This window comes from Lithobates pipiens, unplaced genomic scaffold (assembly GCF_037356315.1).
Source record: "Lithobates pipiens isolate NorthernLeopardFrog02 unplaced genomic scaffold, aLitPip1_a1.2 Scaffold_16, whole genome shotgun sequence".
Lineage (NCBI taxonomy): Eukaryota > Metazoa > Chordata > Amphibia > Anura > Ranidae > Lithobates > Lithobates pipiens.
Genome location: NW_027507748.1, coordinates 564,263,829 through 564,282,437, shown reverse-complemented (window position 1 = coordinate 564,282,437; position 18,609 = coordinate 564,263,829). Strand labels below are relative to the sequence as shown.

Sequence of the window (18,609 nt, the reverse complement as noted above, 5' to 3'; positions counted from 1 at the left end):
GGAGGACGATTCATGCTGGGAGAGGGGGTGGTGATTTATGCTGTAAATAGGGATTCGGGGGGGTGCTAGAAGGGTGGCAAGGATTTTTGCTAAAGTGAGGAGAGAGAATTTGTTCTGACTGATGGAATTTGGGGGGGGGGGGGATTTGTGCTGGAAGGTGGTATTAGGGGGATTATGTACTTCTGACTCCTGCTCTCTGTGTGTTATGAACTCCTAACCCTGAAATAGATTGCAGCAATGTATGCGTTACATACACCTGACAATTAACTATTTGAATTACACACCTTGGACTCCTGCATTCTATGCATTACACACCTCTGACTCCCTACTCTGAATTATATATTATTAAACCTGACACTTACTGCAGCACTCTGTGCATTACATATACTGTATTCCTGACCTGTGCACTCTGCCTGTCTACTATAATATGTATACTATGATATATTGTATATACCACAATGTTTATTCTATATATTGTCTATATTGGCTGTACTATATTCTCATCAATGTTCAAAGCTCTCTCTCTCTATTTTCAGTGGGCACAAAAACATATTTAATGGCAGTACAGCATTTCATGTTTTTAAATAATTGTGCTGAGGTTTATATGTGTCTTTGAGACTCTTGCTTGTGGCATATTTTATAGGTACAAAGAGGCCCAATTTTTCATTAATTAAAATAAAAAACATGTCATACTTACCTGCTTTTGCACAGAGCAGCCGCAATCATCTTCTTCTGGGGTCCACCGCTGATGCCCCAATGAGTCATGACACTCCAGGCTCCTCCTCTTCGGCAAGTGCCCCCATGGAAAGCCACTTTCAATAGGGACACTCATATGTGCTTGTTCCCAAGTTGCCCTGCATGCGTCTATTGACACAGAGCGGGTGGCTTGGCCCCGCCTCCTGCTCGCTTGGCACAACTATTGAATGACAGCAACAGGAGTCAATGGCTTTCGCTGCTATCAGTCTGCCCAGGGAGGAGGAAAACAGCAGCAAGAGAGGCTGCTCTAGTGCACATTGCTGGACAGATCGGGGTCAGGTAAGTATAAGGGAGGCAGGAGGATGGATTTTGCAGCACAGAAGGTTTTGAATCTTAATGCATATAATGCAATAGAACCACTTTTACTATACCCCAAGCCCAACTCTGGAAAGCCATAAAATGATCTCTTGCAGTGGGGCTGTGCCCTCTGCTCTCTCTCTCCTACTCTCCCCCAGTCCAGGGTCCTGACTTCATCAAAATAAAGCACAGTGTCCATAGCACTGTACTAAACATAAGGACATGGAGGGACAGTCTAGCTCTAGAGCAACATTTATGAAATATGCCCCATGACAATACATGTGCAGCCTCTAATGTATAGTGCATGTGAACAGGGACAAGCTGTGAAAAAAAAATCAATTGGTGGGCTGACTTACATAAACACCTCCACTTTGGCCCTTCTAAGCCATACGACCAAAGTTTAAAGGACAGGAAGTGCATTTTTGGTGGCTGGTTGCTATTGCGATGAAAATGTGCATTCGTTTGCTGGGTCTGCAAACTGTCAACCCAAACTATAATCTCATCCCTGCTTCTCACATGTCCACTTATCTTCTATAGTAGTTACTATCCTACTGCTCAACCAAGCAATTAGAATTATACATTATTTTAAAAAAAATTGTGCACTGTATTTAAATTCTTCTTAGAGCCAAGATCCAGCAGAATTCAATGTAAATTTTACCTCCACAATAGGATATAAGCAGTAACTCCAATACCAAAAGCTCTTATCGTAATGTTCTGTAAGATGGGATCCAGGTGTAAATGGGTGGAATGTTTCTCTTTTTTCAGTGTCCCTGGAATCTCCAGCTATAACACCCATTTTCTCCATACATTGGCCCAGTGCCAAGTCCTCCACAGATGTGGTGTGCTTGCATGTTCCATTTTTGAAACCTTCCACAAAGCGATTCAGGGCCTCCTTACTAAGTACATATCCAGCTCCACCACTCATGTAGCCCTGCTTGGCAAATGGTTTAAATCGCTTCCCAAAGTAGACAGGCTGGTCAGATGTATAATTTGAAAGCATCCAGCGCAAGTTCTCCATTACAACATAGGTATCATCATCTGCTTTGAAGAACCAGTCAGCTTCCTCCAAGTAGTTCTTGTGAACATAATGGAACGCTTTGATGGTCTTCCAGTACAGTTGATCTCTCCCTTCCCTGGTTTCCAATCCTACGGTTGGGAAGCTACTGTTGTGGACAGAACTCATAAATAGGGCAACATTACAATGGCGTGCCCAAGAGTACTTCACATGTATGGCTTTGGTGTCCAGATTATTTGGTCCAGTCATAATCCAGCATAGTATTCTGACTTTTTGTGAAAGTATATCACTTACTTCACTGTTATCTAAAAAAACAAATAAAAGAAATAATCACACATGTACGCTAATCTTAGTAACTTTCGTAGAAGCAAATTGAACAGTCAAAGCTTGTCAGTTGGGTTGAAAAGAAACAGAGATGCACATATGATGTCTGACTGCTGGCATGTTTTTCTGGTGACAGCAGCAAAGGAAGTATCACCTTATTTAATTTTCCTCCATACTCCAGCAGCTGCCACTGGATGTGAGGCTGTTTCCAAAAATGTTTCAGGTCATCGTATTGTATGTGCAGCTCAATTTCTCATAATGTGAAGTCTAAACATGCTACAGGTGTCTCGACAAATAATGAAAGGGGTTTTGAAAGAATGTATTTTCTTGGTACTCATAGATATAAGATTACATATGACTACTGAATATACTAATGTGCACTGGCGTGTTGTCACTCTTCCTTAATATATAAAAATAAAAATACCCCCCCCCAATAAAATCCTTCCACAGAAAACATATCTGAGGACGTAACCAGTAGCCAAGAGTCCCCACAGAGCCACCAGTATGGACTTTCTGGCTTGAGTGGAGCTGAGGGTCAGATGTGAGGAACACATGCCAGAAGAGAGCATAAGAACCTCTCCCACAGTCTTCTGGGTCTTTCTCTCAGAATTTTCATGTGTGAGTGCATTACTTTTTTTATTTTTTATTTGCTGTTTTTTTAAAGTCCTAAGAGTTCTGCTCTCTGTTTCTCCAAGTGCTGCAAGGGAGGACTATGTGGGCCTTTCATCACATGCAACTCTTTGGCCTTATATGGCTTATATTTAACTCTTGATTTTATTTTATTTTATTGTACTTTACTTTGTAGTTCACATTTACTTTCATAGAGGGCGAAAACAATAATGAAACTCTCACACTACCAGTACCACCACACCACAGTACCAGTTAATTTGTAACTTACCAGCTGAGGAAACTGCCATTACACATTCGGTTGAGGAAAGTGGAAAAATAGAAATGGATTATCTTATTGCTATCCTAAAGTATTGATGTACTTTTTGTATTGTCCCACTGACTTTTATTGGAACAAAAGTTGTGTCTGGAACTAGACCTTAGCAGTGGTGTGGCTCTTCAATCTATTTCTGTTGCATTCTACATTTTTTAGTTACTTTCCAACAAAAATAAGATTTTTCATTATTGAAAATAATGCTTGTAGCCTTATATATCTAAGACTCACAATGTTCATTTCCATGCCAGCCAAACCGCAGAAATAACAACATTGTGACAACTTGCATTTTATTGTACTTTACTTGACTGCCTATAACCATATAGGACAGTGATGGCAAACCTTGGCACCACAGATATTTTGGAACTACATTTGCCATGATGCTCAACTACACTGAAGATTTCATGAGCATCATGGAAAATGTAGTTTCAAAACATCTGGGGTGTCAAGGTTCGCTATCACTGATATAGGGGATGTTTGCCAATACTGTCTTAAAATGGGAGTAAATGACGTTTACCCATAGGTAAGCCTATAATAAACATGAACCATTTGGGAGATATTTAGTTTTGATGCAGCCAGTGACTTCACTGGTGCATGGGCTCTAAAGGAACAGCATACCGTGGTGTTCCTTCAGATTACTGTGCTATGAATGGTGGCTCCCCCATGCATGCGCAGGAGTGACATAATCGCGGTTCCGGCTACTTACACAGCCAGAGTCTGCAAACTCGGAAGGATAACCGGGTGAAGATGGAAGCCCAGTCAGCGATGACAGTGCGCCATTTGAGGGCTTCGTTCTAGGGCAAGTTTCACATAATATGAAAATGTGCAATGCATACTAGCACATTATAGCATTGCCTTGCAGGTGAAAAAAAAACAGAGTTTTACTACCGCTAATCTGTTGCATTTTATCGTTAATATCCTAAGTTAGGAACAGATTTATTAGCTTATGCCAGTTGTATAATAAACTAGAATATCTGCACTATTAGAAGCTCCTTACCACGGCTCAATTCTTAGCTTAGCTTCCTATTTTAGCACTGGTTCCTGGCTGTCCTGAGACAGCTTGCAGTTTCAGCGCTAAAGCCAATGGCGTCACAGTATCACACATTGGCTTGCACCATTTTAAAATGGCGCTTGGGACTCAAGTGGTTAAATTAAGGTCCAAAACATACCATAAGTACTATGTGCTTTGTGCTTGCATGAAACATGCCATCAGGGGAGTGAGCAGAACAAAGAGCTTGTCAGTGTACTGCTGCTTCTTAATTGTCCAGTCACATGCTAGTTATAGGGAGGTGACCAATATGTGTTTTTTTTAACTTTAGTTGAACATAGTAAGGTTACTATCCTGGCTGTGCTGCAGGCAGAGCTTTGTAAATCTAAGGTCTAAGTGGCTGGACAAAATTGCAAACTCTTTTGCAAATTAAATGGTTCCCATATTTATATCCTAGCTATGTATTTACAAATTTGCATTTGCATAGAGTTCAGCTGTAATCATCAAGTTAAAAAAAAATAAATGAACTGGGATACTGTAAAAGGAATACCCCCCTTTCACAGCCAGGCCATTTTTTGGGTGATAAGCCATTGCGTTACTTTAACTACCATTTTCGTAGTCATGCAATGCTGTACCCAAATAAAATATATGTCCTTTTTTTCCCACAAATACACATTTTATTTGGTGGTATTTGATCACCTATGCGTTTTTTTATTTTTTGTGCTATAAACAAAAAAGTCTAACCATTAAAAAAAAACAATACTTTCCTATTTTTATATTATCTGCAATAAAAAAAATGAAAAAAATAAATAAATCGAATTTCTTTGTCAATTTAAGCCAAAATGTATTCTGCTACATATTTTTGGTAAAACAAAATCCCAATAACTGTATATAGATTGGTTTGCACAAAAGTTATAGTGTCTACAAACTATGGGATATTTTTCTTTATTTATTTTGTATACTAGTAATGGCGGTGATCAGCGACTTATAGTGGGACTACAATATTGGGTGGGCAGTTGGACACTAACTTACACTCTTGACACTTTTTGGAGACCAGTAACACTAATACAGTGATCAGTGCTAAAAATATACACTGTCAGTGGCTGGGAAGAGGTTAACATCGGGGCGATCAAAGGATTAAATGTGTTTCCTAGCCAGTGTTTTAGTGTACTTTGTGTGTTGCTTTTATTAGGGGAAAGCATGAACCCATGTCCCTGCTTTGCAGAGACACAGGGTCCATGCCTTCCCTCCTGACAGAACAGCCATCTGCCATGTTTACAAAGGGAGACCACCATTCTCCCTCTGTATTGAAGGATCGGCGGGTACCGTCGAACATCGAGTCTGTCGGCTGGTTTAACAGAAACTGGCCAACATTCAGCCTGTGTGTAAAGCAGCATGTCCTATAAAAGCCGGGCAAATGGGCATGCTGGAAAACCAGTATCTGATTAGAGTTTGCAGCCAATCTCTGATCAGTGTGTTCTGGTGGGGGGGGGGGGGCAGTCCCCCTATGTCAGAACACAATAGCTCAGCGGGGAAGATCACTGCACTAACATCACTTAACCTGCTGAGTTGAACGAAAAAACTCCTCGCTTGTACCTAGCATTAGGGAAAAACACTAGTTTTGCTCTCCCATTTGGAGTTGAAAAATATTTTTTTCCCAGAGTATATCTGGTTCAGTAGTTTCCCCTTTGTCCATTTTTATCAGACTCTAATTTTCACTGTTTTCCATTTCCATAACCCCATTACCCCACCCTGTCACTGAACTTCAGCCCTATTTAAAGGGATTGTAAAGGGAATTTTTTTTTTTTTTTTAAATAACAAACATGTTATACTTACCTCCACTGTGCAGCTCGTTTTGCACAGAGTGGCCCCGAACCTGGTCTTCTGGGGTCCCTCGGCGGCTATTTCGGCTTCCCCCCACAAGTACTTCTCACGTTCATGCGAGCTCCCTCGCATGGTGAGAAGTGCTTGCGGGCGCGCCCCCGTGATACAGCCTGTATCTCACTCACTGTATCTCACTGTATCACTCGGCCCCGCCCCCTGGTGCACTGCATCATTGGATGTGATTGACAGCAGCGCGAGCCAATGGCTGTGCTGCTTTCAATACATACACTCTAGCCAACCAACCAGAAGGCTGAGTGGCGAAGAGGATGTTGGAGGCAAGCGCGTGACTTTCAAGGGGTCAGGCTGGGGGGGGGGGGTGGCATTGTCAGATGTTTTTTCACCTTAATGCATAGAATGTATTAAGGTGAATTTTTTACCTTTGCAACCCCCAAATCTCTTCCAATAAAGCTCCTACTTGTCTTCCATTTGTAAACGGGTGCAAAGACACTGGTGATCGGGTAGGCATTTATAATAACAGTAGGAAAAAAAAGTTGAGTAACTTAATTGATTTAGCTACTAATATTATCAATTTACCTAAAAGGTGAGTATGAGGAAACTCATCAAGTGACTGTAGCATCTCCTTATTTCTCCAATACTGAATGGCTGGAGGTGGCTTGTTGCTGGAAATGCGGAAGACGGCGTGAAAAAAGAGGAGTGTTGTGAAGAAGCCCAGCAAGATGCCAACAATTAATGATATCCCAGATTTCTTGCCCACAAAGAATGCCATGGCTGTAAAGAAATGGGTAAAAATGTAATACATGGTTTAAAAGTCATCAACTAACAAATCTTGCCACAATTAAAGTGGATGTAAACCAAAACAATATATTTTTTAATTAAGGCTTGCACCTTGTATAGTATAGGATTTCATGTCATCTGTGCCCAGTCTTGCCATGAAGAGTTAATCCAGCTCTGAGCAGTCCTCTTATTTTTCTTTCAGTAAGATAAAAACTGACACACAGAGTAATAGTAGTCAGTTCTCCCCCCTTGCTGTGAGTGACAGGTGATTTACATATATCATGCACAAGCCTTAGAGAGGCATTCTGTGTACTTCAGATCCCCTCCTCCTTTCGCCAGCTCTCCCAAGATTGGCTGCTCCACACCTCAGCATGATTGGACATGCTGAAGTCATGTGGTGACCTTTCTGGGTTTTGACTGGATGTTAGTGATCATAGCAGAAGTTCAGTGTAAGAAATACACAGGAGAAAATGCATGTTGACAAGGGGAGTGTAGAGGTGGGCGGGGAGTCTACTAACATCATGACTCCACCCACCGAGCTCCAGACAACAGACTCACCCACAGAATCTGCAGTTTTTCGGGTCTCATAACAGACAAAGGGGAGACATTTGACAGGTAAGGATACATGCAGGAGGTATTTATATCCTTATAGATAACCACTATGGCAGTAGCTTAGAAAGGATGAGAGTGGGTTTACATCCACTTTAAAAGGGGTTTCAAAGTCTAAAAGTCTTTTACCTTAATGCATTCCCTGTATAAGGGTATAAAAACGTCTAGCCCCCACCCTAAACACTTCAGCTCCTCTCTTCACTTATTCTACTCACAGGAGACAAAGGCAGCAGTGGAAGTCATTGGCTCCTGCTGCTGCCATTCAAATCAAGTGAGCAGGGAGGGGCATGGCCGAGCCATGCTTTGTGTCTATGGATGAACACAGCCTGGCTCGGGAATGCCTCTGCATGGGTGCTCTCAGAGTGCATGGCTTGCTACCCACAGGAAGAATATGCAGACAATGTCAGCGAGGGACTGCCAAAGAAGAGGTAAGGGACCACTCTGTGCAATATTGCTGCACAGAGAAGATACATATGAATCTCTTTTTTATTTCAATATAAAGGGTAACTCCACTTTCATGGGGAAAAAAAGTAAATAAAAAAATTATAATATAGCATATACAATTGATGGCGAACCTTGGCACCCCAGATGTTTTGGAACTACATTTCCCATGATGCTCATGTACTCTGCAGTGTAGTAGTAAAACATCTGGGGTGCCAAGGTTCACCATCACTGGCATATACAATTGTGACACAAGTCCTATTGTAATTGAATGCTATTAAAAATTACCTTTCTTTTTTAATCTGCAGCTCTGTCATTTTCTGTGAAATGCAATATGGCTACCTGGAGGTGATCTGTACACAGAATGCCCCTTCCCCAGTTATGTAATTTCCTGCTTGTGTGATTGGCTCACTGATTTTCCCAGAAGTCTGCACTAAGATACAAGTCAGATTTGAGGCATCCCCTGCAACAAAAATGTTATTTTTGGTAAGATACCCCTAATAGGAAATCACATCTAAAGGGATGCAGAATCCTGATTAGAGCATTGCAGGTGCAGCAGCTGGTTGATAATTATGAAACCACTCCCATTAGACTCACTTTTGCCCATGGGCACAGAAAAACACACATGGATTTCTTCAGAATAGCAAAAGTTAGGAATCTGCAACAAAGTTTGTTAAAAATCTTGTAGTTTTCATAGATCACCCAGAGGAGAATGTTTTTTACTCAACAAAAGTGGAGTTGCAATTTAAAGAAATCTTAGTATCACTTTAAGCATACCTTCACCTAAATGGATTAATTTAGTTATATACAGTATCTTACAAAAATGAGTACACCCCTCACATTTTTGTAAATATTCTATTATATCTTTTTATGTAACAACACTGAAGAAATTACACTTTGCTACATGTAGTGAGTGTACAGCTTGTATAACAGTGTAAATGTTCTGATTTTTTTCTTTCTTTTTTTATAAGTGATCACATAACCTCTGTTGTCAGCTGCAGGGGATGGAGACTGCAAAGGGGTGTGTCAGCAGGAGGCAAAGAAACAGCAACACACAAATTTTCCCACTAAATGGCTGTGCAAAAGGGCGTGTCAGCACAAGTCTTGGCCATTGGAAGGACAGGCAGACTGTTCTCCCAGCACAACCAGAAAACTGACCACGCTGGAAATGATGTGCTGCCATGCCTAGTGTGGTCAGTTTGAAAAAGGAAACACCAACAGTTGTTTATCAGTTGTTTATGCTTCAACTTGTTATTTCATACCTGTGGTGATCATATATTTACAGCATTATTACCAATACCTTTGTACTGGAATCTCTTATATTTGAACAAGAAGGCAAGCAGGGAAACTGGTAGGATCACCAGGTATTTTACACAACACTATACTTATTTAATAGAAATAAGTAGTACAACACACATATTTGAGGAATATGAAATGCTGGGGTAACAAACACTTTAAAGTGTAGCTAAAGCCCAATCTTCTCTTTTCTTTAATAGGTATAAATAAAAGGTCTTTGGGGCTCTCATCTGTTGTCTGTGTCCTATTGGGGAGATTGTTACCTACTTTACATACTGTACTGGATACCAACAAGAAGAGAGATCACATTTTTTACAGAGTGAATGGAATTTTTTTTATTACACAGCTGTCATCAAAACAGATATTGTAATTTAAAGGTAGTCCCTACTTACCTCTCTAAAATGTTGGATTTTCTATAACCTTCTGAACAGGTGGTAACCAAGGCAAATACTTTTTTTGGGTCAGTGGTTTAAAAAACATTGAATCTATTGGAAAACATGACAGCGGGACAACTACCGCGTTTCCCCCAAAATAAGCCCGGGTCTTATACTAATTTTGGCAACAAAAAACACAGTAGGGCTTATTTTCGGGGTAGGTCTTACCATGTAATGTGCTGTCTTCTCTCCCCCTCTCTCTCCCTGCCTGACAGGAATCCCCAGTGTGAACGGAGTTAAAATGCTTGTAAAATCCAATAATCCACTCTATTACAGTAGTATATAATGTACAATGTGTGTGTTTCTGTAATATAATTGTGCTAGATACTTTCGTTATAACTCAACTCTGTGCTTCTGTGACCCACCGGAGCTCTCTTCCCTGCACTTATATTTCAGAAACCCACACATTGTACATTATGTACTCCTCTAATAGAGAGGGTTATAAGATTTTGCAGGGTAGGGCTTATATTTTTATTTTTGGGGGAAACATGATAGGCTTTTCAGACAGAAATGCCAGCATATTTCTTTTGGCACAGGTGTCCATGAAATAAGCTTTTTTTTTTTATTTTTATTTTTTTAATCTTTAAACTTTTTTATTTTATTTGCTTTATATTCAAATTTACAAATATTACCACAAAGTAATCACATACAATAATTCCCCTTACAGACAAATTTCCCTTATCCCCCCCTCCCATCCTCCCTCCCCCTATCAAACCCCTCCCATTCCCTCCGCCAGTAATATTCCATTCACAATTTATACAAAAGAAAATTTTAAATAACATCAAACTTAAACAAATTACTCATTCCCTTCTCCCATCCCCCTCCCCACCTCTCATTCATTCCCTCCTTCATCCATCACTCTTGCAACTTACTCACCCTTTCTCATTGCTCACCCCACTTTCCCCATATTTTAACAAACTTCCCATAATTACCTCTTTTCCTATATATGTATTCCTCCTTTTTTATGTTATCTTTCACCCTTTCCATCCATTCCTTTACTGTAGGCGCTTCCCTCCTCTGCCATTTAAACGCAATTAGTTTCCTCCCCTGAAAAAGGCATCTAATAACCGCTGTGTGGATATCCCTTCGTACCTCCTCTTCTTCTATCAATCCCATTATACAGATTTTGGCTTCTACTTCCAATGATAACCCAAACACTTTATTAATTTTTCCTATTATTCCTACCCAATATCTATATAATCTTGGGCATCGCCAAATCATATGTATTAAATCTCCTCTTCGGTCCCCACACCTTTGGCATTCTGCATCCTGTCTCCTCCCAAATCTAAACAATTTAAGAGGAGTATAATATACCCTATGGATTAAATACATTTGAGATATACTATTTGATGGAGATAAGGAAACTTTCGCCCCCAATGCCAGAACCTTTTCCCACTGTTCTACCGATATTGGGCCCACCTCTCTTTCCCATTTTGCCTTTTTTTTCTCCTCTATTACCCCTTCTTGTTCTGTTCCCTTTAGATACCTATAGATCTCAGAAATACCTCCTTTCGATATATTATAGCTTATGATTCTCCTGAGTGCAGGCATCTTACTCCATTCCAACTTCCTGTTTCTAAATTGTGCCTCTAACGCATGTTTAATTTGTATATAATTAAGGAGGTAATAAGCCGGTAACCCATATTCATCCCTTAATTCCTGAAATGTTTTCAGTCTCCCATCCTTATATAGTTGTACTAAGAAGTGTATGCCCCTCCGATCCCATTCTACTAATCTCCCCATTTTCTTAATTTCCTCTAAGTTTTTATTTTCCCATATTGGTGAGAATTCTGTATATCCTCTGTACCCCAATATTACTTTTACCTCCTCCCAACACTTTACCATCAGTTGGACTGTGGGGCAGTTGGTCCTAAATGAGTCGGCTTCCACGGCTTCCGCGACCGTATTATGTGGAGTATCCCTCCCCAGGGGTCCACCCCCCCTTCCTGTCACTGCCACCGGGTTACCTCCCCTCATATACTGTAATTGGGCAGCCAGAAAGTAGTATCTCATATTAGGTAGTGCCATCCCACCCATTTCCCTTGGTCTCTGTAGTGCTTGTAAACTAATTCTTGCCACACTGTTCTTCCATATCACCTCTCTAAACAAACTTTCCATTTTTTTAAACCAATATTTTGGAATCCAAACCGGTGAGTTTTGTATAACATATAATATTTGAGGCATCCACACCATCTTAATTAAGTTGCACCTACCGGCTACTGACAAGGGGAGGTTCTTCCATACTCTAATTTTACGTTTTAATTTTGACATAAGTGGAACTAAATTCCCTGCTATATACTGCCTTGGGTCTGCCGTCATATTCACTCCCAAGTACTTCATTTGTTTAACTGTTTCTATTTGGGATACCTGTACTGGCAGTGGGGTATCGAGGGGATCCACTGGTAGGAGGGCAGATTTTTCCCAGTTAATTTCAAGTCCAGAGAAATACCCGAATTCTTTTATCAGGGTCATTGCCGCCACCAATGAGGGCCCCGTGTCCCCTAATAACAGCAATACATCGTCTGCATACAAGGCAACCTTTTCCTCTTCGTTCCCTCTTTTAAACCCCCGAATATCCTTCGCCTCTCTCAAGGCTATAGCCAGAGGCTCCATCGAGAGGGCGAAAAGCAGGGGCGACAAAGGGCACCCCTGTCTTGTCCCCCTCTCCAAATGGAACCCCTCTGAACATTCCCCATTTATTCTCACTTTCGCCCTAAGCTTTAAGCCCTTGTACACACGGTCGGAAATTCTGACGGAAAATGTCCGATCGGACCGCGTTGTCAGATAATCTGACCGTGTGTGGGCTCCATCTGACTTTTTTCGTTGGAATGTCTGACCAACAAAGTTTGAGAGCTGGATATAAAATTTTCCGACAACATGATCCGATCGGACTTTGTCCGATTGTTTGTAGAGAACTCCGATCAGACAAAGTGGCGCGCATGCTCAGATCAAATTACGAGACCAAAGCTATTGGCTACTAGCCGCAATGTAGTCCCGTCGCAACGAACGAACGTCATCACGTTTCGAACGATCAGATTTTCTGACAACTTTGTTAGACCGTGTGTATGCAACAAAAATCGGACGGATTTTGTTGTCGGAATGTTCCGACTGCGTGTACAAGGGCTTACAGAATTTGTCTATATCTAGTGTTGCCACTAGGTGGTGCACAAGTACAACGCTCATCAGTCATGAAACAACAAACCTAAAGAACTTCCTCTGGCTAAATACTAGTAGAATTGTGTTTAAAAATGTTAGTTGTAAGAACATTCATTTGACTTCCTAATCATTAGTGAGGTCAAATCAACATTCATTTTTGATGGTAGTGACAAGAGAATTTGAAGAAGCATGATGGAATACATTTCTGAAAAGTTTTTCCAATAGTGAACGTGGTCTTCGCTCAGGAAGCTCCAAATTGAATTCAAATTAAATTGAATATTAAAATCAAACGTTTTTTGAAGTACTTATGAAATGCATTTTACATGTCATCAAATGTACTTTGAGAATGTAGCTTAGGCACGATGGGGGACATTTATTAATACAGCAGCATTCTATTTCTAAATGATGCATGAGAATGTGTCAAACATCCCCTATTATACATAAATCAGGAAAGGAATACTAGACCAACCGCTCAAGACACTAATGTATCAATACAAAAGTATACATTTATTAAATGTTTATCTCTATAGCCACGCTGTTAAAATAATTTGGGCAAGATAAATTTAAAGGGATTGTAAAGCAATTTTTTTTATTTTTTTAAAATAACAAACATGTTATACTTACCTCCACTGTGCAGCTCGTTTTGCACAGAGTGGCCCCGAACCTGCTCTTCTGGGGTCCCTCGGCGGCTGTCTCGGCTTCCTCCCGCAGGTGCTTCTCACGTTCATGCGAGCTCCCTCGCATTGGTGAGAAGCACCTGCAGGCGCGCTCCCGTGATACAGCTGGCGGCTATAGCCGCTCGCTGTATCACAAGGCCCCGCCCCCCTGGCGCGCTGCGTCATTGGATGTGATTGACAGCAGCGCGAGCCAATGGCTGCGCTGCTTTCAATCCATCCACTCCAGCCAATCAGTGGCCAGGCTGAGCGGCGAAGAGGACGGCGGGGGCGAGCGCGGGATTTTTGAGCGGTCAGGTAAGTAAAATTGGGGGACTAGGGGCGCCGGCAGTGTCAGATGTTTTTTCACCTTAATGCATAGAATGCATTAAAGCGGAGGTCCACCCTAAAATGGACCTTCCGCTCATCGGAATCCTCCCCCCCTCCGGCGCCACAATTGGCACCTTTCAGGGGGGAGGGGGTGCAGTTACCTGGATAATCCAGGTAACTGCACCCACTTCCGGGATAGCTCTCTGCGGAAAGGGGTGTAGATTACGCCCCTTTCCGCAAGTGCCCGCCCCCTTCCGCAAGTGCCCTGCTGCCTGCTGGGAAACACACAGATCCCAGAGGCAGCGGGGACCGTCCTTATTGCGCAGCGCAACTCGCGCATGCGCAGTAGGGAACCGGGAAATGAAGCCGAAAGGCTCTATTTCCTGATTCCCATACCCAAGATGGCGGCCGCAGCACCCGAGTGACGATCTAGAGATCGGCTTCGGGTGCCGACATCGCGGGCGCGCTGGACAGGTAAGTGTCACTATTTTAAAAGTCAGCAGCTGCAGTATTTGTAGCTGCTGGCTTTTTAAAAAAAAAAAAAAACGGCGAGTCCCGGTGGACTCCTGCTTTAAGGTGAAAAAACATTTACCTTTACAACCCTTTTAAGGCTGGGTTCACACTATGTGTGGCCACGGGGCACATCAGGGGTTCCGGTGCGTCCCTGTTCAGGTCCAAATTAGGTCTGACTTTTTGGGCTGAATTTGGACCTGAAACAGAGCCAAAAACGCACAGGACCCTTCTGCTGTGCGATCTGCAACCCCCCTTAGCTGTGAGAACCGGCTCCATTGAGAGCTGGTCACAGTCTTCTGTCATGCGAATTGGAATGCGGAAAAATCCACATCGAATTTGCAATAGTGTGAATCCAGCCTAAAAGGCAGGACCAACGTGTCCTTAGAATCCCAAATTGTTGCTTCCTGAAAATCAAAATATGAAAAATTGGTACACACAGTGATCACGAAAACCACCTCCCAACAATCCAATGGCATAAAGTTTGCATACATAATATTAAAATTTCCTATTGCAGATACAGGTGGTAGACGGAAGATGGAATCCATCTATTTGCATGCCAAAGTCTACCCTCTGTACACTTTTGTATGTTACTCTTCTTTTTTTTTTTCCCATACAGTGGTGTGAAAAAGTGTTTGCCCCCTTCCTCATTTCCTGAGGGGGGCAATCACTTTTTCACACAGGGCCATGATGGTTTGGATTTTTTTTCACCTTTAATAATGAACACCTTCATTTACAAATTGCATTTTGTGTTTACTTGTGTTGTCCTTGACTATTGTTTAAATTGGTTTGATGTTCCGAAACACTTAAGTGTGACAAACATGCAAAGGAACAGGAAATGAGGAAGGGGGCAAACACTTTTTCACACCACTGTATATATATATTGTATAACGGTGGGTGAGTCTTAAACTGGTTTTCATGTTTTATTCTTTTCAACAGTGATTTACGGGTGACTTCTCCACTTTTGTGGTACCTTTTTAGGATCATATTGTTTTGTTATATTTTTTTTACATGCGAATGTGCGCAAATTATTTACAATTCATATTCTACAGTAGCTTTTGTTGCTGCACATCTCCAAGTACCTGCACCACTCCCTGTTTTGCAAATGTCTGCAACAAATTTGCAAATGGTTGCCCATTTTTGCAAATTTGATGCCAGTTGTATGGATTCGATTGCAGCAGAATTAAAGTGATTGTAAATGATCACTTTGTAAAACAATCCATCCAGTATTAAATAGAAATTAAAGGCAAAATGTTTGTGTATAGAAAACATTATAAATACAGTTTTTTTTTTTATGTGATTACATTCTCCTCTATTCCCTCTGGTCTCAGTTGCATAAGAGCTAGGTGGAGAGGAGAAGCAGCAGCACACTGATCTTCCAGTCTGCTTACTAACCAAATTAACCTGTCCAACAGTATGCATTAAAAACAGGGGTTTAGTTAGCACACATTTGCAAACGTATGTATAAGCTGCAAAGCCCCTTTACAGCACACGGTATTACTAGCAGTCCTAACTCTAAGGCTGGGTTCACACCTATGTGAATTGGATGCAGTTTTTCTTCACATCCAATTCGCATAGCAGGAGAAAATTACCGGCTCTCTATGGAGCGGTCTCTGGGGCGGCTGCAAAATGCACTGCACATAAACGCTGTGCGTCTTTGCATCCATTTCAAGGCCGAATTCAGGAAAAGATTCTGCCCTGATTTGTCCCTAAAATGGAGAATAGGGACAGACAGCGTTGCTGTGTGATCCACAGCCGGTTTAGGTATTAACTGAGCCTTATAAATTTATGAGAGTCTCCACAGTGGGAGCACATGCATTCTTATGGATTGACAAGGGGCAGGCAGGTGGGCCTGGTGATAGCCCAATCCTCATTAAATGCACAGTGGCACATTGGACACCCAGCATATAGCACAATGGCAGTAAAGGTGACCACTGTGTCCCCTCACCAACTTTACACTAGTAACAAACAGATGGCCCCTGCCCCACCTATAACTGGCCTTCACAGCAAGGAGCACATGGCAAGGCAAACGCATGAAAGACAAAACCAGAAAAAATTCTCAGCTCAACTCACCAACCAGTCTGCTTACCAACTGAATTAACCTGTCCAACAGTATGCGTTGCTGCTCTTGTGCTACCATGTTTCCCGAAGCCTTATATTCATTTTGGACACCAAAAACACACTAGGGCTTATTTTCGGAGTAGGGCTTGCCATGCAGGAATCTCCAGTATGAACATACCAGTAAAAGGATCATATAATGCAAAATGTGCTGCTGCAATACAACTGTGCAAACACTCTAACCTTATATTGATTCCATTGCCTGCCCTGAGCTGGCTTCTCTGCTCTGAACACTGCAGGGAGAGGGCTGAGATCCCCTGCTGACACCCGGTACTTCCGTCGCCTGCCCCAAGCCATCTTCTCTGCTCTGAACACTGCATGGAGGGGGGCCCAGATCCCCCACCAACAGGCAGGATATCAGAGACACACACACACACAGCACACTGCACACCGCTGTAACAGAGGATTATACCATGTTTCTCCGAAAAACGCACAAGCACTTCAAACTAGGGCTTATTTTTGGGATAGGGCTTATATTGCAGCCCTCCTGGAAAATAGCGCTAGGTCTTATTTTCAGGGAAACACCATATGTGCTGGGTGTCCAGTGTGCCCCTGTGCCTTTAAGGAGGATTGGGCTACCTCCAGGCCCACCTGCCCCTTGTCTATTCATTAGAATGCATGTGCTCCCACTGTGGAGACCTTAATAAATTTACAAGTGCATTTGCAAGTAATACAGGGTGTCGCGAAGGTTCTTGTAGCTTATGCATGACTCACCTGCAGACCCGGTTTTTATGTGTGAATACAGACATTGATATGTAAATAGTGACAGCATTCATATGGAAATAGAGGCGGTATTCATATGTATATCATGCCCGACCCCCGAGGTCATATCCACCATCACATATACTGAATGCTGCCCACTGGGGAGGTAAAGGGGCATTCTTGAAAGTTCTTCCTGCAACTGTAGTCATTAAGCTTATCATCAGCCTGTTCTGAAAACGTAAGTAAATTGGGGGGGGGGGGGTAATGTGGGGTGTGCAGAGGTAGGCAGAGAAGGAATTACAGTGTGGGGTGAACAAGTGAGCAAGGAGGGGATGTATGGAGGTAAGTAAGGTGGGTGCAGAGATGAACAGAAGAGGCAGGTAGAATTAAAGGGGAGGGGTAATGGAGAGGATGGAGGAGGTTTGGGGTGCAGAGGTTAGCTTGGGTTTAAGGATGCAAAGGTGTACTGACAGGGTGGATAAAGATGTAGGTCACATGTAAGGCAGCCCATTCATTTCAATGGGCTGTTCTATGCACTACAAATACGGAAGAAACTCCCAAACCCTTTTGCAAAATCACACAGTGCCAAGGCACATGTCAGCAGATGTGTGAGGGTGTCATTAACAATTAATGGTGCTGCTGTGTATCTGCTAAAGGGCAGCACATTTCTGTGGTGTCAGGAAAGCGATTTTGCATGCTTTTCCAATGCACACAAATGTGAACGCAGGCTAAATGTCTCAGTTACATTGGTGGTCAGTGTAAATCTTCTCATTACATTGGTGCTTGTGTAGAATCCTTTCATTCACACTAGTGGCCAGTGGCCAGTGTGAATGTCCCCCTTACATTGGTGGTCAGTGTAAATCCCTCCTTACATTGGTGGGTAATGTGAATGATTCTACAGTATTACATCAGTGTTCAGTGTAAACCCCTATTACATTGGTGGCCAATGTTGAAACTCCTCTTTATATTGGTAGTCAGTATAAAAAAATAAAATCAGCATTGCCATTGATCACACCCTCCGCTCCCCCCAGCACTGCCACTGAGCCTAGGAGTCCAAGGATCCCTTGGAGTTTTCTGTCTATTAATGGGCCCCCTCACCTCCCCAGACCATGGGTCCAATCAATATTAAAGATGGCCCTGGGGCTGGGGTGTGGCCTGCAGCGGAGCCGAATGGAGGCATAATTTCGGAGCTCCTGCATCCCCATGAATACATCGGCACACAGCGGCTCATAGGACTTTCGCATGATGGACAAGCGAAAGGGAGCATCCAAGCAACAACGACTGATGGATTACTTCACCCAGCCGCAGCATGGAGGTAGGAAAAATGGCACCGGCCCCTTGCTCACCATACCTCTTAAAAATAAGCCAAAGCAGCTCACAACTACATCCCCTAAAACTAATGAATCGTATGGCAGCTAGCA

General features: G+C 42.3%; 1 protein-coding gene across 5 annotated transcripts in view; it reads right to left on the bottom strand.

Moving 5' to 3' along the window:
• Nucleotides 1–18,609, bottom strand: part of LOC143983667 (glycoprotein-N-acetylgalactosamine 3-beta-galactosyltransferase 1-like) — an 81,188-nt gene that overhangs the window by 10,167 nt on the left and 52,412 nt on the right. For all 5 annotated transcript variants that reach the window (XM_077483637.1, XM_077483641.1, XM_077483642.1 and 2 more), the window contains 2 exons: nucleotides 6,739–6,933; nucleotides 1,712–2,373 (listed from right to left, as the gene is read on the bottom strand). In XM_077483637.1, the coding sequence (XP_077339763.1) occupies nucleotides 1,712–2,373; nucleotides 6,739–6,933 (857 nt within the window). The remainder of the gene's footprint in view (nucleotides 1–1,711; nucleotides 2,374–6,738; nucleotides 6,934–18,609) is intronic.